General features: G+C 40.1%; 1 protein-coding gene across 2 annotated transcripts in view; it reads right to left on the bottom strand.

The window, feature by feature from the left end:
• AKAP6 (A-kinase anchoring protein 6) overlaps positions 1-25,930 on the bottom strand; it is a 278,384-nt gene that overhangs the window by 11,747 nt on the left and 240,707 nt on the right. For both annotated transcript variants that reach the window (XM_064148457.1, XM_064148466.1), the window contains exon 12: positions 20,572-20,787. In XM_064148457.1, coding sequence (XP_064004527.1) covers positions 20,572-20,787 — 216 coding nt within the window. The remainder of the gene's footprint in view (positions 1-20,571; positions 20,788-25,930) is intronic.

Below are 25,930 nucleotides of genomic sequence, written 5' to 3'. Positions count from 1 at the left end.
AGGTAGGTCCCTGCGTGCTGCAGCTCTGTTAATATACTGCACATAATCATGGATAGAAGTATAGGTTCCAAAGAATTTTTTTCTTCCCTGTCACATGTGGGACAACTGCCTGTCTTACCGTGGGACAGGAAGGCAAGTTGATTTAGTGCTCTTTGGGACCAAGGTCATGTACAATCAGCAGGTGTTCATTTGTGTTACATGAAGAACCACAAATCTGGCCTGCTAAAAAAGCTGAAGGAGGAAGTCTTATGAAGATAAGATGGCCCTGCCCTGTTTTGGCTAAAAGTGATAAAGGAAGGCTAAACTAACATAAACACCAACTTCAAAGCAGATTTTGAGGGCCAGGGTGCCCAAATGAAGACCTTTGCAATTTTAATATTGACATCTCTCAGCATCCTAATGAGCCAAAATGAGCACATACTAGACATATGTTACTCAACTCTCTTCCCAAATCATGCCAGACATCATCTAGAAGGCAGGGACAGCCTCATCCAGCGTATAAAACTCACAAGAACAACTGCCAGGGAGGCCAGTAGCTGCAACAGGTGTGTGCAGGGGCACCTGTACCAGCACAGCTGGGGACAGTCAATCGGCTGTGCTCCTTTTCCTTCATCCAAGGCAGGGACACCCTTCTTGGTAAAAACTGAACCTTCAGTATATAGCTTAACTTTTGCTGCACTTCTATTACGTATTAGAACCAAGGTTTGCATCTCCATCTTTGCCGGATGTTACCCAGGATTTATTAAGCTGAGATCATCTTACAGCCAGTGCATTTATCACTGGCAATCCCAAATCTGTTGTATCTGTTGCTTTCATAGAATCATAGAATCAACCAGGTTGGAAGAGACCTCCAAGATCATCTAGTTCAACCTAGCACCCAGCCCTATCCAATCAAGTAGACCAAGTGCCTCATCCAGTCTTTTCTTGAACACCTCCAGCAACGGTGACTCCACCACCTCCCTGGGCAGCCCATTCCAATGGCAAATCACTCTCTCTGTGAAAAACTTCCTCCTAATAAATGAAAGCATTTGATTGTCTTAACTTTCTGAACCCATGTCAGAGCAAGTCCTTAGTGGGATATTTGAAAGACAGGCAAATGTTAACTTTGCTGAACAGTTCCAGTAAGAGTCCTGGGCTCTGAGATAGGCAGACTTTGGGATCTTACATATAACATGACAGCAGGTTAAGAGGATTTGGGGATTTTGAGAACCGGTCATGTCTAATGGTGAAGGCTAGAGCCTCTTTGTGGATCTACCTACCCTAAAGTTTTATGGAGTAAATTTGTTACAGTCTTTGTATTTTTGTTTTCCACTTTAGGATGTCAGCTAGTGATAATTTAAATGCTAAATTTGCATGAAAAAAATCCATTTCCTAGGTAACTACAGCTACTAGAGCAGTTCTGTACATTGTGAAGTTCAGAAATCCGTATTTGGATTAGCTAGTTTGCCATATTTTTGTAATAGCTGTTGGTCGATACTTAATTGGACCCAGTTTCTCACCTATATCTGACCCTTAACCAACCTGCAAGTTAAAACTGGTGTAAGAGAATGACAATGATTACATTAAGTTAGTTTGAAAACCTGTTAAATTAAACACAAAATTAGGTACAACGACTCATTTTCTCTGTGGCATGTTTTACAACTCTGTTGTACTTAGCATTAGGAATATATTGTCTTGGAAAGCTTCATAAACTGCATAATTTTACTGTTTTAAGCTTCTGCCAGCCGCAAAAATAAATTCCCAAAGGCAGGATATCAGCAGCAGGTTCCGAGGATTTTATGTCCATAGGATCTCAAACCCCCAAACATTTGGTCCTTATTGTTCAGGAAGATAACCTTCCCCCTGTAAATCAACACTTGGCTGCTTTGTTTGTTCTGCAAGTCAGATGGACTAAAACAGTAAAACGTGTAGACTTGTGACCTCAGCCCATTGATCTCCACCGAGTGCTTCCTACTTCAAAGCCTGGTTTTTATTCTCCAAATGCACATGCTTTTCTGAGCCCTGGAAGAGGCAGGCACAGCTATGATGGTAAGGTTTAATTTACTTTTTCCCCTTCTGATTGTCACAGATCTATTTCCAAAGGCCCTCATGAAGATATGGTCCTTTTACCAGCACAGCTTTCTCTGTGCAAGGAACTAATTGAATTGATATTAGTGCATAACAGCTTTTCTTATAAATGTCACCTCCCTTAAAGTACAACGTTAGTGATTACCAGCTACATTGATAGCTCTTCCCAAGCACAGACCAAGTTTTAACTCTGAAACAAACCCCTAGGCTTAAGTCACAAACGTTTTTTCTTTGGCATTTTTAGCGCAGGTATTTATTTGCCCTTTCCCTTTTACAAAATTTAGCAAGCTGCTCAAACAAGAAAGAGACATTAGACATTGAGGGGAGTGCAGCACCCTACAAACTCCTGAATAAATCTCTGGAGTGAAGAATAGAGGGTGGTGTCACTCCAGCCTGTGTTTGCACTGACAGCAGCAGCAAGTTAAAACCCAGGAATTTCTGAGGACTACTTTTATGATGTCAGATGTCTACTTATCCAGCTGCTCAGTGCATAGGTAGGGTGCTGGAGAATAAGAATTATCAATAGTAATAGTTTATTAGGAATTTGCAACAGAATATTTAAAATTCTCAAAACTGATCCTTCATTTGGTGTTATTCAGAGGATGGGAGATACACCACCATTAAGTGTCAGCTGATGGCAGAGCTAAATTCCAATTGCTCACTTTGCTGGGAAAAACTCCTGTTATTTCTTGTCCCGTCTGTCTTGTTGTTTGCCAAGCTCTGCATAGAAGACGGACTTCAATTAAAGAGGTTTAAGTGTGCTACAGAGCTTCAAATTTCAATGGGGCGAACCTGCTAGGCTCACTCTTCAGTGCTGGCCTTGTGACAAAGCATGCAGTAAAGGTACCGCTCCATCTGACAAAAATTCTTTGGGTGGCAGCTGGTGCAGCTGATGGCCTAATGTCCTGGAATTTAGAAACTGGTTTTTCACATGTGCAAGTCTGTGTGTATAAATACACACAGGCACATATACATGTGTCTGTGTGTGTGTGTGTGTGTTATCTTTCTAGAAGTGGGACAAGTAGGCCAGAGTGACAAATCATTATAAAGTCACTAAATGTCACTGTGTCTAAAGTAGATCTTGATGGTCACATGATTCACAGTAAAAGAAGGTAAATAGTTTTGATCAAGCAAGTGAAAAATAACACTGCAATAAACCCCAAAAGATGTGCAGTATTATGCACACTCTCATTTCAAAAATATTACCACCAGATAAACAGCACTTAGAAAGCATTTACTGTTGCATGAAAAGTTTCTAATATAATTAAGCCAATAGCCAATCAAATTACAGACTCAGAAGAGGTTGAATTAATTTTAATGCATTCGAAAGTGCTGCTTTAAGAGTTTGACTATTCCTAATTTGAACCCTGAACTATTTTGTTCAAGACAGTATTCCCATTTCAGTGTGATAATTCACGTAAGTGAAGTTAGGTGTGCACATAAATGCTTGCAGTGTTGTAGAGCTGGTGTTTAATGGTTAAACAGTTAATCTGTTGAAAATGTTAATAGGAAGAAATTACATTATTAAGAAAAAAAAAAAGACATTTCCTAGACCCCAGTTCTCTCTCTGGAAAAGTCTCAAAAATGCATTTTTTCCCCTTTGTTTCCTTTAGTAAAACATGGATAGTTTTTGCTTTTTTCCACAGCAAATTTTATTAAACAATGATTCTCTGTTTTCAGCTTCATTTGCATGAGCTACTCCGGTACAGATACTTTGTGTTGGTGAAACTGGCCTGTAATGCAACCCCTACGTACCATTATATTTTTTTAAAAGGAATTAACATGAAAAAAAGAGCTTTTACAATAATAAATACAAACTCTGTTCCTCCCTCCCCTGAAACATATCCTTCAGTTGCCCTGGACAAATTATCCAAACTCAACTGCACTTAGAGGCCAGGGGAGGAAAAAAAAAAAGAGAGAGAGACAGAGAGAAATAAAGAAAGAAGAAAGAGAGAAAGAAAGAGAGAAAGAAAGAGAGAAAGAGAGAGAGAAAGAAAGAGAGAAAGAGAGAGAGAAAGAGAGAAAGAGAGAAAGAGAGAGAGAGAGAGAGAAAGAGAGAGAGAAAGAGAGAGAGAAAGAGAGAGAGAAAGAGAGAGAGAGAAAGAGAGAGAGAGAGAAAGAGAGAGAGAGAGAAAGAGAGAGAGAGAGAAAGAGAGAGAAAGAGAGAAAGAGAGAAAGAGAGAAAGAAAGAGAGAGAGAAAGAAAGAGAGAAAGAGAGAAAGAGAGAGAGAGAGAGAGACATAGAGACAGAGAGAGAGAGACAGAGAGAGAGAGAGAGAAAGAAAGAAAGAAAGAAAGAAAGAAAGAAAGAAAGAAAGAAAGAAGAAAGAAGAAAGAAAGAAGAAGAAAGAATAAAGAAAGAAAGAAAGAAGAAGAAAGAAAGAAGAAGAAAGAAGAAAGAATAAAGAAGAAAGAAGAAAGAAGAGAGAAAGAAAGAAAGAAAGAAAGAAAGAAAGAAAGAAAGAAGAAAGAAGAAAGAAAGAAGAAGAAAGAAGAAAGAAAGAAAGAAAGAAAGAAAGAAAGAAAGAAAGAAAGAAAGAAAGAAAGAAAGAAAGAAAGAAAGAAAGAAAGAAAGAAAGAAAGAAAGAAAGAAAGAAAGAAAGAAAGAAAGAAAGAAAGAAAGAAAGAAAGAAGGAAAGAAAACCATCCCCCATCTCCAGGAATGTGTGCACATTCAAGAAAGACAAACATGATTTTGTCTTTTGAAAAATGCAAGCATGCCAAGTACTCTGCTGAGGGAAATAGTCATGTGTACAGTACCCACTTCACCACCGCTTTACTTAAGTTCAGTTTCTAAATGGGGTTCCCTACACCGTAGCCGAGAAGAAAACTGTCCCCATTTCCCAACACCAACGTTTTAATATGCATAAGGATATTAATGCATAATATTCCATGTGCATATTCCATGCATAATATTCCACATGCATAATGCTGAAGTGACCTGCACATTACAATCTGGACTCAAAATATATGGAAGCAGTATGCCTTATCACAGATCACAGGAGAAACTGATCATGAGCATACATATTTGTTATAGTTGCAGTTAAAAGAAGAAGAAAATAAGAAAATAAGATCCAAGACTGTGGTTCACACTATCACTGCCTTCATTTTACAATTATTATTGTCTCCCTTGATGAAATGCTCAGTCTTTACAGTCCTTACATTGCCAAAGTCCTACACGGGTGGTTGTATGGACAGATTCCTGTACCACAGGAAGGACACTGACTTCACCTCTGCTCACTGCAGGCTGTGTCTTATGGGAACAACTGAGGTTCCACCATTGCTCAGGTACCTGTCTTTATGATGCTGTTTGAAGTTCTTTGATAACACTCAGAAATGAAAGTCTGGAGGAGAGGACTGAAAAAATGATAGTTTTCTTTATCCCTCCACACATACAAGACAGCACACATAAACAAGGCTGGAATAGAAGGTGAGCCATGTCGGCAGAAGGCCTCCAGGAGCTAACTTCTATCACACAGAATTGCCTAGACTGGGGAAGACCTTGAAGATTACAGATCAGGGCAAAAACAGGCAGTCAACATGTTAAGTCCCTGCACTGTGCCCAGAGTAGCACTGCTAACACACTACCTGTTAATCTGCTTTCCAGCCTCTATGGAAGCAGGGAGCTCCTTTTTTACCACTGCATGCTCACATGGCTTTCTAACATCTCTGGTTCTTATTTGATGAAGAAGACCTCTAAATGTTCCTAGAGAACATAAGAACATCTGTAACATTTTTATGTTGAATCATATTGCCATACAGATAGGTTTACAGTCCCAGATCTGTACGCCAAGTTGTGTATTTTGGCTTTTTTTGTTTGCTTTTTGTGTGATGAGAAAACCTGGCTACATGGCATATTTTACTGACTCTTGGTTTTGCTGCTTTGTAGTTCTCCTTTCATCTGTCAAGAGGTTACATGACAGGATTTTTCACCCCTGAATGTCATTTTGGTCTCACCTTTACTTCAGAGGAATATACAATTTTCTTTGTGCAAGACTCCAACACAAGCTCTTTATGAAACTTAGAAAAACATTCCTAGCTTTACCCAACCCCAAGATGTTACCATGCACACCTAGTTCAGAAAAGAGCAAATCCTGGCACTCTTCCTCAGATACATGCCCGTGCAAGTTGACGGGAGTTCATCCATGCCAAGTCTCAGAATTTGACCCAATCAGAGATCATTCTTTACAGTTAAGACAAAAAGATTCCCCAACCCCAGGAAATCTGTGCTTAAACAGCTTTAAATGTTGTTTGTCTACATTGCAGACCTTCAGCACAACTGTTTCACTGTTATGCCTTTAGTGATGGCACATCAGCTGCTTTACGCATTTAGACACTCATGAATTAAGTTGCACTGGCAATGCTACAGTAGCACAATAAAATCAGTCCTGTTTTGCCTTTGTACTAGTCAAGAGTTTGCCTACTTGTTAAGAACACTTTAATTTCGTATTATTTACATTGGAGCTGGTACTCCTTTAATGCTGTACTCAGTTAAACCAGAACAACTCAGTATGAAGGGGCTCAGTTGACACAGTAGCCATCTCCAAACTACAACAGGCACATCAGGCCACCTAGAATTGCAGAGTTTAAAAAGCTTTGTTTCAGCAGAAATGAGTGTTTGTGAGAATCACAATAGAAACAGAGAGACATAAAGGTAAGAAAGACTAGGACATAAGCCCTTGGGAGCTTGACCCTAGGATAAACCTAGACAGTTTTCTCACTGAGAACTGGAGGAAGGAGGGTTGAATTCCTAAATAAAAAATCTTCCTGTATACTGGAAAAGGAGACTTTATCTATTATTTATGAATAACAGAACTGCATTAAAAAATATATGGCTCTATCATCAGTTTTTACTCCTTGGGAAGCAGTTGAGAGACTACCAAATATATCCTAATTTCTGTTACCAAATGGAATGGACTTCCCCCCTCCTTTTTTTTTTTTAATTTAATTTTCAAAACAATTTCTTTGTAATCTCAGTTCCAGCACTCCCTGAAGTCATTGATTCACCATCTGTAAATCTGGGATATTGACTAGAGAGGAGCCAATAAGATAGCATCGTGAAGTCAAAGGCTAGAAGAACGCTGCATGTCCTAAGTACTTGGACAGTCTGCATACCTATGGATTTCCAAATGTTAAGTTAAACACCACAGTTGTCGCTAAGTGGCAGAGACTTCTCGTGGCCGTGAATCAAAATTACAATGGTAAGCACCTTGAGGCTACGATACTACTGTCCTTTGCATTACATAAGCCATACCTTAGAGCTGCTTTTCAAATGTTACAAAACAGAAGCACTGGCTTATCCCCAGGTATTAAAGGTACCCAGGCAGTGCTCTTCCTCTAAGATCATCTCATCCGTGAACCTGGTGATTTTTTTTCCTGTCTGTGTCACTGGTAAATGATGATGTCCTACAGAAAATAGATGATCAACCCTGGAACTGGCTAATAAAAAAGGACTGGCATTTTCAGTCTAATCTAGCATCTTGAGTAGATCCCATGCAGCATCTTGAGTAGCAGGGTTACATGTGCATTTGGCTTGGTTACTTGAGAAACTATTTAGTATATGCATACTTTGTGGAAATTAGAAGAAAAAGTAATGGACAACTTTGTTGATCTTGGACAACTTTGCATCTTGATATAGTAAGAGGTTTGTATTTGCATCAGTTGTCTGAATACAAAATTACAATGAGGAGTACCTAGTTATTCCAAAACCACTGTTGCCACTGTTTAGCTTTCTTCTGTTACCACAGAGTTTGTTTTAAATCTTACACAGTTTAAATTTGAGCTTGGATGGGAACATAAATAAGATTTAAGTCTATCCACAACAGCTATTTTCAGCGTTGGCGAGACACATAAAGTCCACTGAGAGTTTACAAAGTGGTGTAATGACTGAGGGGCACAGGGCTATTAGCATTATTAGTAGAAGTGTTATTAATACACTACTTTAAAGTATAGAGCTCAAAGTCCATCATGCAGCAGCTCAGGTTGGTACTGAAACGGAAGGTCTGAGGGGCAGCTTTTCTGTAAATGCTGGGAGGATTTGGAACGATTTCTGGTACTTGATTTCACACTGAAGCAATACTCTTCCCCCCTTTTTAAAAAAAATATTTTTTTAAAAGGATTTGGAAAATAAAGTGTCTTTCTGCATTGTTCAGTAAACCTGTTGGATGGGCAGTGACTCCATAAAGTTTAGAAACTCATTTATTAAGTTGGTAGATCAGACACTGCGTTTATTCACACAGTGCATCTCTAAAACCTAGCTTTCATTAGAGCTGTGGGGAGGTCCAATCTTTCTCCCTTCACTTGAGAAGGTGAAGCTCAAGAACATAATTAACCATGAAACAATGAGGAGGCTTGCTGGGTAAGCACTAGTGTGAAAACAGTTACTCCTCACAAAAGAGGGGAAATTAGCTGGCTGGATAAAAAAGGAAGTGTCAGACTGGAAGACTGAAAGGACTGCAAGCATAAGTAGATTGTTCTATGCATCATTAATACATTTTTTTTTAACACTTAAACTTCTCTGCTTTCTAAAATTACGTGCATTTAAATGCTATGTGCTAGAGGAGATTAATATGCCATTTTAAAATAATTTCTCTTAAACTTCCCATTTTCATGTCTCACCAGTTTTAGTCGTCCTTCCCACGTCTGAAAAAAAAAAATCATCGCCTCCTAGTCTTGTATTCTTGTTTACAAAGCCAATGTAAACAGAGCATTCTAAAAAGGATTCAGTTCACTCATTGTATTTTGCAAGCCCATTATTTCGCATTAATGCAGATACTTTTATGAACAGAAAGTTTGTTTTGATTTTTGCTGTTTCACAGAGTAAGGACTTATGATATGCATTTCCTTTCAAAACTTCCTTCAACTCGAACAGTGTTCCCTGAAGCAGCCGCATTTTTGGCAGAAATTCAGTTATACTCTATGCCAAAAGAAATAGAATAAACAAACACTGCTTAATGCAGCTGGCTAGGTAATTTACATATTACTGCACACCAAACATGAAGACCTGAATATGGATTAGAGCTACAGCGATGATACAAACGTCTTATATGTAAAGAGAAATGAAATACAGATCATCACTGCTAATGATTCACATTTTATTATTTAGTGGATATTATTGTACTACTGACACATAAATGTATGCACATATTTTAATATTAAATAGATTTGTGTATTATATTTTCTGTGTATTTTGCAGGGGAAAAAATGCAAGAAAGATCTTTGAAAAAATGGTAAGTATATTTTTCAAAGGTTTCTTCTGGTGAAAGCAGGCTACTGGTCAGGCCACACCCTGAGTACTGTGTCCAGTTCTGGGCCCCTCAAGTCAAGAAAGATGTTGAGGTGCTGGAACATGTCCAGAGAAAGGCAACAAAGCTGGTGAGGGGCCTGGAGCACAAATCCTATGAAGAGAGATTGAGGGAGCTGGGCCTGTTTAGCCTGGAGAAGAGGAGGCTCAGGGGTGATCTTATTACTGTCTACAACTACCTGAAGGGGCATTGTAGCCAGGTGGGGGGTGGCCTCTTCTCCCAGGCAACCAGCAATAGAACAAGGGGACACAGTCTCAAGTTGTGCCAGGGTAGGTATAGGCTGGATATTAGGAAGAAGTTCTTCACAGAGAGAGTGATTTCCCATTGGAATGGGCTGCCCAGGGAGGTGGTGGAGGCACCGTCCCTGGGGGTCTTCAAGAAAAGACTGGATGAGGCACTTAGTGCCATGGTCTAGTTGATTGGATAGGGCTGGGTGATAGGTTGGACTGGATGATCTTGGAGGTCTCTTCCAACCTGGTTGATTCTATGATTCTACCTAAATGGCTACAGCATAGTCTTTGGAAATAGCAAAAAAAGCCCTAAATACCATGAAAAACCTTTGAGCATTCCTTAAAACTTCTTTGGTATATGTGAAATTATATTATAGGCAGGTCTGTAAATCTGCAAGCTCATGTACTTTCAAAGGCATCTGTCATTCTGGGTGAGATCAACAGTTCATTCAGATGAGTCCATCTCCTACAGTGGTCATTGCAGAATGTTTGTGGAAAAATCAGGCACCTCAGACACATAGAATGGGAGGGAATCTGCCATCCCAAATTTAAGAAGCCAGCCTGTGGGGACTTTGAGAGTTGAAATTTAGTAAGAATTAACTGAACTCACCTCCATTAATTTGCCTAATGACTTACTGAACTAATTTGTATTTTTGCTATCCACATCTTGTAGGAAGAAGATTCATTTTTGTTACAGGTTGCATGAAAACAGTATTCATTTCTGATTGTTTTAAATCTCCTACCTGATAATTTAATTTGGTACCTTTTATTTTACCTAAGAAAAAGAATGAATAATTTTATCTTCTTTATTTCCATACATTTTTAAAACAGCTTTTTTTTTTTAATTGCATTTCTGTCTGCTTAAAGCTGGTGCAGCTTCTAGAACATCCTGCAATATTTAACAATGAAACACTGATTATACATATTTAGTGGAGATCCTGCAAATGCATTTCCATAATGCAGAGGGCTGGAGCTTCTCTCCTGTGAGACACACTGGAGAGTTGGGGCTGTTCAGTCTGGATAGGAGAGGGCTCCAAAGACACCTTACTGTGGCCTTCCAGTGTCTATCAGGTAGTGGTAGGACTATGGGGAATGGAGCAAAACTAGAAGTGGGTAGATTCAGATTGGATGTTAGGAAGTTCTTCACCATGAGAGTGGTGAAACACTGGAACAGGTTGCCCAGGGAGGCAGTAGAAGTCCCATCCTTGGAGGTCTTTAAAGCCAGGCTGGATGGGGCTGTGAAGAAACTGATCTAGTGTGAGGTGTCCTTGTCCATGACAGGGGGGTTGGAACTAGATGATTCTTGAGGTCCCTTCCAGCCCTGACAATTCTATGTTTCTATGATTCTATAATAGTGGAGGGCTTGGTCCCTGTCATGCAGTATGGAAGATCTTTGTAAGGTGGAAATGACTGCGGTACAACCTCTCAGGAATTAAGGCTTCTTCCTCTCATTCTGAAAACTATTGTGTTTGAGAATTCTTGACTCAAAATATCATAAAATTAGCTTCAGTTATGCTCAGATACCATTCCTTGCAGAAGGTATGAGCATACCATTCCTTGCATTAGATGCAGTGCACCTTGGCATTTAATTAATTTTAAACCCTGAAGTTTGTGGGTTCTCTATTTCCCTTAACTCTAATGATTAATAATCTTATGATTAATAGATATTAGACATCTAAATAAAACACAGTAACCTGAACACAGTGAACTCTGATGAGTTGCTATCTGATGAGCACAATTAAATATCTGATCCTATAGTTAGGTGTCTAAATAGGAAGTGACTCCTTTTGAAACAAGACCTCTGTCTTTGAAAACAGGAACCTATCTGCTTTTAACACTTTTAATTTTTTTAACGAGTTATTTTTTTGCCATTTAAAAGGCATTTGACAGATCTCTTAGCACCTGCATGCACTGGAAACATCAGGTTTCCAATTTGTGAATATTAGATATTTTCCTATTAAACTGATTATTCCTGAGAATTCACTTGGAGATTTTTGTGAATCTTACAGTTCTAACTGATGTTTCAGGAGTAGGGAATCTCTTTTTATTGAAAATGTAAAAAAAGCTTTACCCACACTGTTTGGACCATTATGTAATTTGTAGCAAGTTAAAAAAAAAATAGATTGACAGGTTGTTGGTAGAATATATGCCACCACACCACAAAGACCTAAACCTGCCACTGCGTCATTGACTTTTCTGATGATAAAGTTATAAAGTTTACATTTCTGTATTTTATAGGACTGATTTTGCTGTCTCAAAATCTGAACACAACCTCTAAACACAAAGATACTAAGACTAATAGACACACCACACCAATGAGGATCAAATTCTGTTACCTATGAGACATGACAGTGTCCTCATGATCATAAGTTACAGAGCCATGCGATCAGCTGGCAGTTTTGAAGGCTTCATTGGCATTCTAATACTCTTAACCACAGAATCACAGAACTTTAGAGGTTGTAAGGGACCTCCAGAGATCATCAATCCAACCCCCCTGCCAAAGCGGGGTCGCCCAGGGTAGTTCACACAGGACTGCATTCAGATGGATTTTGAAAGTCTCCAGAGAAGGAGACTTTACAACTTCTCTGGGCAGCCTGTTCCAGTGCTCTGTCACGCTCACTGTAAAGAAGTTTCTCCTCATCCTGGGGTGATACCTTCTCTGTTCCAGTTTGTAGCCACTGCTGCTTGTCTTACTGCAGCTGATCACCAAAAAGAGCTTGGCCCCGTCCACGTGACACCCACCCCTCAGATATTCATAGACATTGATCAGACTGAGAGGACTCAGTCTTCTCTTCTCCAGACTAAACAGCCCCAGGGCTCTCAGTCTCTCATCTTAGGGGAGATGCTCAAGTGCCCCAATCATCCTTGTGGCTGTCCACTGGATTCCTTCCAGCAGGTCCCTGTTTCTCTTGAACTGCGGAGCCCAAAATTTGAAATAGTAAGGGTTTGTAAACACCAACCACAGAAAACAATCAGATCAGCAGAGATATATCAACAGATTTCAGCCAGCTATGAAATTCCCTCACCCAATTCCAAAGAAGCACCAGTCTGAAACACGGAGTTGATAGCAAATACTTGAGAAACAAAAGTATCTTCCAACCCCACAGATGAACACAGAAGCTTTGTATATGCCCCCACACCCTGAAGCTTTCTAGCTTCTTACTGGCTAAGACAGCACCACTGTCCAACCTTGAAAGTTCCTGAGATAAAATGTTGAAACACTTCCTGTGTTTAAAGTGTTTAAAATACATCAATTTCCTCCTCTCCAAGTTTATACATTTGAACAGCTTAAACTTGAACCAGCCAAAAAAAAAAAGAACACACACACACAAAAAAAAATCCAAGCAAGTCATTATTTTAAAATACAAATATACATGTAGATCCATACCCAAACTTTGTGGCACTGAGCCAGCAAGTTTAGGAAATGCTTGGCCTAATAGACCAAACCATAATAGAAGGAAGTGCTAAAGTGTGCAGACACCAGTGTCGAAGTAAAAGTAAAACATGAGAACTGACAGGAAAAAATACAAGCAATCAAGATTGTGTTGTCACGTGCTAAACGGAGAGGTTCAGCATGAAACCAGAAATGACTGATGACAGATAATGAAAAAAACTATTAGTAAAGGCTGAAATGTAAGTAATTAAACAATTACTTTGTAAGGGCAAGTACATGCAGCAAGTGTTCAGTATTTTACAACATGTAGTGTGTCCTCCTCAGCCAATTAAGTTAATTATCACTCAGTACTTTGATCCATTAGACATTCTGATGTGCTCCTAAATTTTATGAAAGACTTCTAGCCAGATCTCACCTTACAAAATAATGAGTTACAATAAACTAAGAATCTTTCAGAAACCAAATTTTTGCTTAGTGGAGCTATGAGACATCCAGAGGTCATGAAGTCCAGCTCCCCTGCCAATGAAGGATCACCTAGGGTAGTTCACACAGGAATGCACCCAGGTGAGTTTTGAAAGTCTCCAGAGAAGGAGACTCTACAACCTCTGCGTGCAGCCTGTTCCAGTGCTCTGTCACCCTCACTGAAAGAAGTTTCTCCTCATGTTATTTTTCCACAAATCAACGGAGTTTTGTGCTTCTTTTTTGTTTTGTTGGGTTTTTTTTAAGCTTAGAACAAGTGTCACTCAATGTCTTGAAAAAATATTTCACTAGTGAATTGAATACAGAGAATAGGAGGCTGAGGGAGCTGGGATTGTTTAGCCTGGAGAAGAGGAGGCTCAGGGGTGACCTTATTGCTGTCTACAACTACCTGAGGGGTGGTTGTGGCCAGGAGGAGGTTGCAATCTTCTCTCAGGTGGCCAGCACCAGAACAAGAGGACACAGCCTCAGGCTGCGCCAGGGGAGATTTAGGCTGGAGGTGAGGAGAAAGTTCTTCACTGAGAAAGTCATTGGACACTGGAATGGGCTGCCCGGGGAGGTGGTGGAGTCGCCGTCCCTGGAGCTGTTCAAGGCAGGATTGGACATGGCACTTGGTGCCATGGTCTAGCCTTGAGCTCTGTGGTAAAGGGTTGGACCTGATGATCTGTGAGGTCTCTTCCAACCCTGATGATACTGTGATACTGTGTGATACCTCTTCTAGCATTACTAGGGACTCTCTTCTTTTCCAGAGAGCATCACAGAAACAGAAAAACAGAAGAAAAAGGATAAAGCTATCAGCCTAGAAGCAATACAGCATTTAGAAGTAATTTCATTCTAGAAGTACATTACAAGGAATGAAACCATGAGGAAGTTGGAAAAAGCCCTAACCAGAGCTTCACACAGGTTCTTTACTGCTGTTGTGGAGGGCCCATAGGCCCAGACAGGCTTACACCTGCCTTGCCTCGCCTGGACTTGTTTTTCTGCCCAAGCCAGAGGTAAACACATTGAAGGGACGAGAGGGGCACAACAGGCCTGGTGCCACGAAGTCTGGCCTGCCCAGGGCCCAGGCTGTGTAAGGCATTGTGTAAGCGGTCCTACAGGCCCACACGCCCAGCTTACGGCCCGCCGGGTGCAAGCCTCATGCTCTTCCCACACCTGGGGGAACCAGACCTGTGCAGCCTTACTAATTTGGTGTGGTTTTGGCCGACTGCCAGAACCGATTGGATGATATCGTGGCCAAAGGACCATTAATCTCGGCCCACATCTGTTAAATAGGACAATCCAGGTAAACAAGGTGCCCTCTGCTCTCCGCTCACCTCCCCCTGCCTGGGGCCGCTACCTTTGTCTGCTTTAGTGATCCTTTGTTCCACCACACCTCGCATCGATCCAGCGGACGGACGATCCAACCACGCGTTCCTGGCCGGCCGCCGCTCCGGCCCGCCCTGCCAGCCCGAGGGCCACCTGCTGGCTGCACACAGCACTCAATCGGACTGCTCCCGCCCGCAAACCTGGAACCCTGCTCTGCCCGGGGGGCTGCTGACCACCCAGTGACGTCCTGAGAGCCACGGGAGACCTCTCTGGCGCCCCTGAGCCCTCCTCCGAGGGCGCGCCCCAGTGTGAACGGAACCAGCAGCTCCGCAGGGCGCCAACCGCGTGGCTTTCTCTCTCTATATATATTGGGAATTTAGACCTTAAGACTCCCAACTAGTGAGTACTTGAACTCTCTTAATTCGAGTTGCTGAAGGAATTTCATTAACTTTACCAGCGGCAGTTTATGCTGCAAGACTCTGATCAGAAGCACTTCTAAAACCTTGACCAAGTTAATTTGGCTGTACACAGACATTCTGCAAAACAGTTTTACCAACTGCATCAAAGACTTCGTGTGGGTTAGTTGTATATAAGTTCGGGGGAACGTTCTCTTTGTGTATATTAATAAATTATTCAATAACCTTTACATCGGCCTCATTATATCTCACCCCAAACCCCTCTATAACGACTGCCTCAGAAGCAAGCCTGTGGAAAAGAAAGAGGTGGTTTTTTTTTTTGCTTTAAAGTGAGCTGTCTCACCATTGCAGATTTCCCTAAGTCTTTACAACTCTAATTAAAATGTGGTAATTGGTTATGTTACCTCAATTACCATGATGCATGGACATTGATGCAAAGCGACACCAATTGAATCCCTTGAGTGTTATATCCCAAGGCCATCCCATTTATTGTGGCCTTATTATTTTCAATTATGTGGCTGGATGTACAGCATACTTGCAAGCCAATACAGATGGGGGGTTTGCTGGACATACCGTGTAGCGTACACACAGGATGACTTAGGAGAGCAAGAGAAATAAAGATGTGTTGGTTTGGGTTTTTTTTTATGAAGCACAGTAGTGAACTTGGTGATCAGACAAATTAATATCTGAGACATTTCCAGGACAATGGGAGAATTACAGCACCTTAACCCAAATCGCCTTAGCTCCAAATCTCCATTTTAAAAGCATGATTAATACTGTCTCTTCAATAATTAGCTCTCTCTGTTGAATAAGAAAAGAGATTGTCTGCTCCATAAAACAGGTATGTTTCTCATTCAGTGAATAACCAGTCTGGGGAAAAAGGAGTTTTTCCAGTCACCAAAAAGGCAAGAATATCGAATTTCAATTTCAGAACTAAAATCCATTAGAAACCACGTTTTTTTCTCTTTTTCTATCAGCCAGCGCAGTGCAACAGTTTTATATACTCCAGTATTAGCAAAACAGTCGTAGGAGAGTGAATTTCCATGGTAATCTCATTGTAGCTTTCTATACAATGACATATCTCACCTGTACAGGACATCTCCAAACTTTGAACATCTGTAGCAGCTGGAATAATTAAATGAGGCCAAACGTTGCCTATACCATTGGCTGATCAAAATAGATTAAAAAACAACCAAAACACGACACAACTTAGGTATTCCTACTTTGACTTTACTACTGTAAACTTGTAGGCATGACAATGACTAAGTCCATCCTAAATACTTTTTATCCTGTTCAGTTTTTCAAGTAGTAGTCTGCAGTCTACTAGACCCTCTAAAGGAGAGCACATACTGAGTGAAAGCTTATCCAACTGCTGATCATGAATTTCAGAAGTGCTTTGGCTTTAGTTGACTAAGGATTGTTGTTGTTGCTGCCGCAATTGCCAGACAGACTCCTTTTTCTTTTAAGATGATTGCCAGCAGGGTCTTGTTAGCAAAATATAAGATACTGGTGTAATTATGAAGCTAAATTTAGGTGACCTATTATAACATTATATCAGCAAACTACAAAATGATAAATCTGGGGGAAAGGAATTTACTACAAAAAAACAGCAACAAAAAACCCCAACCCACAAACAAAAAAACAACCCAAAACCATATGGGAGAAATAAAAACTTCTTTTGCTAGAAGAGATTAGGACTGCTTCCAGTAGCAGACAAATGTCCTACTGTTCTTTAAAAGTAATCTTTGTGGGTTTTTTCATTGTATGAATAGTTCATTTTAGATTAATATACTGTATCTACCCACATTCTAACATAACTTTTGGGTGCTTGTAGTACATGTTAGTATCTTCTTGTTATCTGTAAACTTATGATTCCCACTATTGCAAAAGCTGAGCAAAATTAAATATTGCTGAAAACCATCAATGAAGACAAACAATTCAAAGAAATTCCAGAGCCTTTTGTGGTTAATTTGAGTATTCCAGCCCAGATAACTGACTGAATGTAAAAAGGGGCAGAAGGATGAAGAAAATGCACATAAAACAAACTAGGACAGTAGAAGATGCAAGTAACTCTTGTCCATATAAGAGGAAATATAATCATTTGGGTTATCTTATTTACTGTCAGCAAGTCAGATGCCATGAATGAGTCAGATGCTATGAGGGTATAAAAACATCTCATTTGTTTTCATAAATTACAGTATTTTGTGGTCAACCACAAATAAAGACTTGTTACCAAGGGATACTGTTTGTGTGCCAAGACTGGCACACCATCAAATACAGAGAGATAGGGAAGCAGAAGAAACAGTTCTGGTACCTACCCAAGAACTGACTACACAGGAACTGAGTGAAAAGGAAGGTTAGAACATGCCAACTCAGGCCAGAGAAGAAAAAGAAACCTGAATCCTGCAGTGGCTGGGGCATCTTTAAATGCTGAGAATACAGAAAGTTTTATCAGTACAAGAAACCTGTTGATGCTACCATATTTCAAAGAATCCTATTATTATATACAAGCCTAGGATGAGAGGTTCCAAAGCAAAACAGCCCATAGTGGAAAACAGATAAGCATCCTGATAGATCTGAATGGCTGCCGTTTCTTAGCTATACCCACTGCCTGCTGAACCAAAGTCAGCTCAGCCCAGCAAAGAACACCAGACTTCCTCGGGCAAAGCTGGAACAAAGCAGCGTGCCCTTTGTGAAGTTCCAAGCATCCAGCTTATATACCAAGCAGGGTGCCACGCTCATACCCTCACTGTGCCTCAATTCCTGATAATTGCAATCCCAAGCATAAACACATGATTTGTTCACCTGTTTTTCCTGCTGCAGGTCATCTTATTAAACACTTTGCGTAGCATTAACCAGCAGATTTCTAGAGCTATTGATGTAGTAGCCCTCCAATGGTGCGCTACAAAGATGATTAGGGACCAAGCACCTGTTTTACAAGGAGAGAACTGGGACTTTTTAGCCTGGAGAAGTCTGAGAGGGGATCTTATCAATGCTTCTAAATATTGAAAGGGCAGGTGTCAAGAGGATGAGGCCAGACTCTTTTCAGTGGTGCCCAGAGGACACCCTGACAGGACATGGGACAATGTGTATAAACTAAAACACAAGAGATTTCACTTAAGCATAAGGAAAACTTTCTTTACCTTGAGGGTGACAGAGCACTGGAATAGACTGTCCAAAGAGGTTATGGAATCTCCTTTTCTGGAGACTTTTAAACCCCACCTGGACATATTCCTATTTAACCTGATATAGACCCCCCTTTAGCAATGGGCTTGGACGAGAAGATCCCTAGAGGCCCCTTCCGACCTCTACCATTCTGTGATTCTGCAATGTTACTAACATGACTAAAATATTCCAAAGATGGAATTTTAACAAAATTACAACCAGCATTTCTCAAAAGAATTTAAAAGCTTTGGTATTATATTATCTTAATTTATCAATATCTTTTATTCCTTGTCTGAACAAGAGAATTGCTTCTGTTATTTTTGTATAGGAACTTTAACAAAAATAAGTCAAAAGTAGTAGCTCACTATTAGATAATTCTTAGAAAGAGGGTGGCAACCATTTTTTCCTTTCATTTTGCTTGACATAAACCTGAAAAGCTGTGTAAGCTAAATATCATAGTATCACAGTATCACCAAGGTTGGAAGAGACCTCATAGATCATCAAGTCCAACCCCTCACCACAGAGCTCAAGGCTAGACCATGGCACCAAGTGCTGCGTCCAATCCTGCCTTGAACAGCTCCAGGGACGGCGACTCCACCACCTCCCTGGGCAGCCCATTCCAGTATCCAATGACTCTCTCAGTGAAGAACTTTCTCCTCACCTTAAGCCTAAATTTCCCCTGGCATAGCTTAAGGCTGTGTCCTCTTGTTCTGGTGCTGGCCACCTGAGAGAAAAGAGCAACCTCCTCCTAGCTACAACCTCCCCTCAGGTAGTTGTAGACAGCAATAAGCAATATATGTTACTTGTTTTCAAATCTCATCAAGGCCTATCAGCAGATGCACTACACAAGGCTACCACTGCTGTCAATGTAGCTGCAGTGTACAGAGTTCAGCCTCATGACAGCAGAACAAAACATGTTGAGCCAATTCATTCCTTACAGTCAATGATATTACAGTAGGGATTATTTTGCTCCTCCTATGGTTTATTGTTTAAACGTAGATACTCCTCTGCAATACAGTTTTATGCTGTAGAAGACCTGTCTAATTTATGCCACTTAACGGGTGGTTTAAGCAGAGTGCTGTTTTGCCTCTTAGGAATCATTTCCCTGAGATAAAAGCAAATTAATGCCTTTAACTTATATTCAAATAACACAGGATTGTATATTAATACACATCTACTGCTGAAATGCTAATTAAAACCAGATTTAGATACAGAGAAAATATTTTTTCTGAAATATAGTTGCAATCAGTGAAATGTGTCTCTGGGTCCAGTTCTGTCAGGTACTGAGCAATCTGGCAACAGGAGAAGATTGTTTCCAACAGTTGTGTGGAAACAGAACATGTGTATTGTGAGTTCAACTTAATAAGCAGTTCTGTCCACAGAATAGAATGCTTTGTGAAAAATTAAACCTTCACTTGTAGGCAATAAAGACTAGGAATGGTATCTTCATAGAATGCTCTGAGTTGGAATGGACCTCCAAAGGTCATCTAGTCCAAACCCCCTCTGCAGTGAGGAGGGACATCCTCAACTAGATCAGGTTGCCCAGAGCCCTGTCAAGCTTGACTTTGACTATCCCCAGGGATAGGGCCTCAACTACCTCCCTGGGCAAACTGTTCCAGTGATCCTCTATCCTCATGGTAAAGAACTTTTTCCTAGCATATCTAAATCTAGTCTTCTCTAAGTTGAAGCCATAACTCCTTGTCCTATCACTACAGGCCTTTGTAAACAGCCCCTCTCTATCCTTCTTGTAGGCCCCCTTAGAGCTGCCTTCCAGTACCTGAAGGCATCCTCCAGGAACGCTGTAGAGAGACTTTTCATCAAAGGGTTAAGAGACAGGATAAGGGGAAATGGTTTGAAGCTGAGGGAAAGTAAGGTTAGACTGGATCTTAGGAAGAAGGTATTAGGTCTCCCCAGAGCCTTCTCTTCTCCAGACTGAACAATCAGAGCTCCCTCAATCTGTCTTTGTAGCAGAGGTGCTCCAATCCCCCCACCATTTTTGTGACCCTCGTCTGGAGCCACTCCATCAGGTCCATATCCTTGTAGTGAGGGCTCCAGAGCTAGATGCAGTGCTCCAGGTGAAGTCTCACCAGAGAGTCATTTTTCAATCAGAAGAAAACACACTGAGATTAAAGTGTTTGTCTTGCACTGAAAAAGTGTCTTTCACAAAGACTGAAAGCACATAAGATCTATTTAAACAAAGCATCACTCACCGAGTCTTTTTCCAATCTCTTCTGCAGCCTTGTTTGCCACTGGACAGCTTGCATGACAATGGCTTCCCACCTCCTTTCAAGGTTCACGATGATCAACTGCATGGACTGGTGATCTGCATTTAGGTTGCAGGTCTCCTGATCATCCAGGAGATGCTGGCATAATCGCAGCACAGAGGCTACCCCACGCCGTCTCTGTTTGATCTCACAGCAGAGAGACTGTGGGAGAGACAAACAACAGATGTCAGCGTAGAATACTTTGCAAATTAAAACATTAACTACTATCTGATGTTTAACGGTGCCCAAGCTCTGTCTTACAACATTTTTTTCACCTCTTCATAAACTCCCATCCTTAGTGTCAAAGTTTAGCATTTTATTTTCAGGTGAACAGAGTCTTAAGCTTAATAGGACAGGAGTAAAGTTACTTTCAGTCTTCTTCAAACAAATGCCATACATAGCTAACTGTCTCAGTAAGGTTCAAAGTTTTATAGTGTGGGCTTCTCTTGTCTTCCTTTCTTTTTTTCCTTCTCATTTACATCTGAAATAAGTTACCCTGACAGTAATCAGCTTCAGAAAATCTTCAGGAAAAAAATGGGAGGAAAAAAATTGTAGTCCTGCAATAAGAACATATATATATATATATATTTAGAAAAACAAAACAATAACAATAGAAATGATGAGTCTTGAGCATCCTATCAGAGGAGAAATGCTAAGAAGAAAATTCAGTATAAAATTCTTTACAGATTTATTTTCTTTTAAATCATAAAATATTTTCAGGGCAGTTCCATACTCAGCTAAAGGTAGGAATACTGTGATAACTGTACCCTTCTTAAAGATGAGCAATTCACTGTATTTATTTCATCATAGTGGTTCCCATGCTACCAGGAATGCACACTATTGCTAGGCTCTAGTATTGCTGAATATTGATGGGAGCCAGGGTGTGCTGGTTCCATGCCAGAAGCCCAAGTAACTACACTGAGAATCTCATTGAACAGCAATATAAATAATGCATCCTACATGCCAAAACTAAAGAGAGATCTACCACCCAGAAGCAGTTAATGGCATGGGGTGCTTTTGAGAATGGTTTTACCCACAATCACACTCTTACTGTCATTCAATATCAAATCAGGATTTTATTAGCTCATACTGCATTTTAATAATACTATCTTCGAAGCTGGGGGTACAGAAGGCACAAACACATCTGAGGATGACTGCTTCAGCCCAGCTTCTGAGATACTTTATTTTTACAGCATTGCATGGTTCAAATATTCAACTATTACCATAGGCCTGTGCTACTTCTGAATTTAACAGGACCGTGCTTCACACGTGGGAGCTTTCCACATAATTTAAATTGTAACTTGCCAACATCTGTTTCCCTCTGTGGGACACCAGAGATGAAAGTGCATGACCCCATGAGAAAATCTGAACTACTATCTTTTTTTTGGAAGACAGGGTATTTGCCTTTAAGCTTCCAGTTAATCATGGTAAGCAAACAAACCAGCCATGGCATCTCTCACTGCTGTTCACAAGCATTAACCTATAAAAAATGATGACTTGCCCTCTTGACTTTTATTAACAAAACAACAGCATAATACAAAAAGTGAATTCAAGCTTCAAATGCTTATATCACTCTTTTTCTTTAAAAATTGGAATTCATGCTTAGAAATGTTGTACCTCAAGGGACTATTTTGCTGCTGGAATCACAGAATGGCTTAGGTTGGAAGGGACCTTATAGGTCATCTATTCCAACCTCTGTGCCATGAGCAGAGACACCTGCCAGCTAGACTCAGTTGCTCAAGGCCTCATCCAATCTGAACTTTAACAACCTCAGGGAGGAGGCATTAACAGCCTTCCTGGGCAACCTTTTCCAGAGTCCCACCACCTTTGCACTGAAGAAGCTCTTCCACAGATCCAGTCTCAAGCTTCTCTCTCTCTGCTTAAAACTATTCCCCATTGTCCTGTTGTTAGACACCCTTATGAAAAGTACCTTTCCACCCTTCCTGTAGGATCTCTTCAGGTATTGGAAGGCAGCTATAAGGTCCCCCCTGGACCTTCTTCTCTAGGCTGAACAACTCCAGCTCCCTCAGTCTATCCTCACAGCAGAGGTGTCGCAGCCCTTGGATCATCTTTGTGACCCTCCTCTGGACTCCCTCCAACAGCTCTATGTCCTATGGGGACACTAGAACTAGATGCAGTATTGCAGGTGGGGTCTCACAAGTGCAGAGTTAAGGGGTAGAATCACTTCTCTCAACCTGCTGGCCACATTCCTGTTGATGCAGCCTAGGATAAGGTGTGCCTTCTAGGCTGTGCGAGCATGCTGCAAGCTCATATAACACTAAACTGAAAGTCTGAAGGAAAATGTTGGTACAGACATCCAAAAAATATGTATCTTTTCTTTGCCTATGGATAGAATGCAAGTGATTTCTTTCTTTCTTTCTTTTTTTTTTTAATTCAAAGCCTTCTAGAGAAATGATGATTAAACCAACAAACATAGCTGAATTACTAATCTACTTTCACTGGCACCACTGGGCTGTTCTAGCAGCTAACAGATTGCTTATTAATCAACAAGGGTAAACAAGACAATGCAATCTCATTTAAAGTAGAAGTTTTAATGCTGAGAAGTATTTGTGTTCGAAATGTTAATCTAGATAAGGCTTTGTTAGAAGACATCTTAAAATGATTAAGTAGGTTTCATCGTAACATACACCAAGTAGCAGATTAGCAGGTGGACATTTCACACAGATGTTCCACTTATTGATATAATGCATGCTATAGCTATTCAAATTACCCTAACTCTGTAATAGCTAGAATTCTATTACTTCTATAATGAGAGAACCCTGTACCTTTAATATTTCTGAATTTTAAAGAAGGTGCATGACAAATTCCCAAACCACTATTTATGGCAAAATATGACCAGGAATTTTATTATTCAATTCATACCAGAGCTGCATTTTCACTTACATTTCCTGAACTTGCCCTTATTTATTTTCCTAGAGTTCATTACTAGTTTCCTTCATATTTCCTGATGTAACACCATGGCTGGCACATTTCCTTCTTGATGCTGTTCATTAGCCTAACATCACATCAGAAAAAAAACCCAAACCAATACAAAAAAACCTACCTAAGTATAAAGTTGGGGTTCATGTCTTACATTTTACAGCAGCTAAACATTTTGGTGTTACGGAAGTGACAGTAAGTTCTATACTGATGGCAGTCCCACTTTGCAGGAGTCAATATAGCTCAGGATCTGGTCCCATTATATTAAGTTACCTTGATCTATCAGATTACTTCATCGCTTATAAATATTGTGAGGGGTGTGTGTGATGCAATATAATGAAATATGGTGAGGTAAGGAGTTTTCTATAGGAGTTTAAGTGAGGACTTTACACTGTGTTATTTGAAAGCAGAGCTACGTCATCCAAGTAATTTCTAATTTACATCAATTTTACACCGACATAATAACAGTAGCTTTACTGAAGCTAGTTCTGATTTACATGGCTGTGACAGTACAATTAGGCCTATGGCACTTTTGTTTCAATTTTATTACATGATATTATGGTTAATATTAAGCAAGAGAAGACCAAAGTGCTTGTATCTAACAGTGTGTTGAAAGAGTTGGCAATAGCAGCAACATTTTAAAAGCCAGAGAACTTAATCATGTAAAGACATCTTTAAACCCTGTATAATAGTGCTAGCAATAATGAATGTAAGCAGTAGTAGGATCTGGTATACATTGTCCTAAAGGGACACCATAATTGCCTGTATCCTATGACATCTCACAGTGTTGTATATATCCATTCACACTCTGCTTTTGTTAAATTGGCATGCTTATATAAAAACCTGTCAATATGGCAATTGTACACACAAATTGTGCTTCCAGGACCACAGATACTTTGATTATTTGCAAGGTACATTCTACACTGTGAATTAACTGTTACAAATAATTATTACCTTAAAAAGATAAAACAAATAAACAAACAAAAAACCAACCAAACCAACCAATCAAACAAAAACCAGAAAGGAAGATGGAAAGATGAGTATGTCTGCTGAGGCTTTGGCCTGACAGTCTATAGATATTATAGCAAGCTACTGGGCACTTGACAGTTCAGAAAATGAGGAAATTATCTAGTAATGGACCAAGAAGCATCACTTAGGCTTGCTCAGCCTTCTCTGTGTGCAGAAGATTTGCTAAAGTATAGATATTAGACACTTTTGATTGTGGTTCCTCACACCATTGTGTGTCCATTGACTCATGGTAACTGTAAACACAATCAGTTACTGTATTTATAAATACAAACGTAGGAGAAACACATTCGTTTAAATCATTTGAGGCGACACAAACCAATGTATTTGACTTTTTGCTGCAGACTAAGAGCAGACACAGTAGCTGCAGATGCTACGAACCTGACTTTGTATCTGAGTCCTTTGCCTTGCAACAGATACCCTGATAACACTGAGGTGTTATTCATGATGATGTTATTACAAGCCATGATTTCCCATACTGAGAATTCCTGTCCATGCTGCTAGAATCTTGGAGGATTTTTCTTCCCTCTGCCTACTACTATTTTCAGTGCTTTGAAGTTATCACCTGCATAGCTAAAAAGGGCTAGCTGAAACTACTTTTCACAGCTTGTTAATATCATGCCTTAAATCATCTGGAAAAGCCCCTGCTGAGTTGCATGACATCAAACACTTCTTCCAAGCCATGGGCTAATGGCACTATGTATGGGAATGGAAGTAGCCATGATCTGAACAGAAGGTGCCTGGCATAGCTGCATGACTCCTAAGCAAATGGCATGTGATCAGAAATACATTTGCAGCTTTAGGCAGTGCCAGAGCATATGGAAAGCATACAGTGGTGGGAAGTTGAGAAATATTAGAGCCCCCTCAAGTCCAAATCATCCTGCAGCCTTCTTGCAGTGTATCAACACCTAAGCTGTGCCACACTACCTGCTCCACACAGGTGAAGGACATGGATGAGGAGTTGTCTCTTTTCACAGAACATGGTAGATCAGTTGGCCACTGAACCATTGTTAGAGCAAAGTGTTTAATTTATAGTAATGTTAATAATGTATTTATTTTATATACAAGTATCTATCTATATTATATGTATATTATATATTATTGCTGTTTTAAATATTTTAAAGTGGTAAGTTGCTCAGTGAATTCAGTGAGACTACTTGTGCTTAAAAAATAGTTTAAGAGTCAATTTAAGATTACTTTAGTTCACCTAAATAATCAAATAAAATGTGGAGATACGGGCTTTGTAGCATCTTTTATTATGTATTGTTTAGGGAATTAGATTTTATGACATCTGAAGTTCTTTCAATTACTTCTGTCTTTCTTGCTTGCCCTCCAGAAT

This window comes from Pogoniulus pusillus, chromosome 1 (genome assembly GCF_015220805.1).
Source record: "Pogoniulus pusillus isolate bPogPus1 chromosome 1, bPogPus1.pri, whole genome shotgun sequence".
In the NCBI taxonomy this organism is placed as follows: domain Eukaryota; kingdom Metazoa; phylum Chordata; class Aves; order Piciformes; family Lybiidae; genus Pogoniulus; species Pogoniulus pusillus.
Note: the sequence above shows the minus strand (reverse complement) of the source record. Positions and strands in the feature narration are given on the sequence as shown.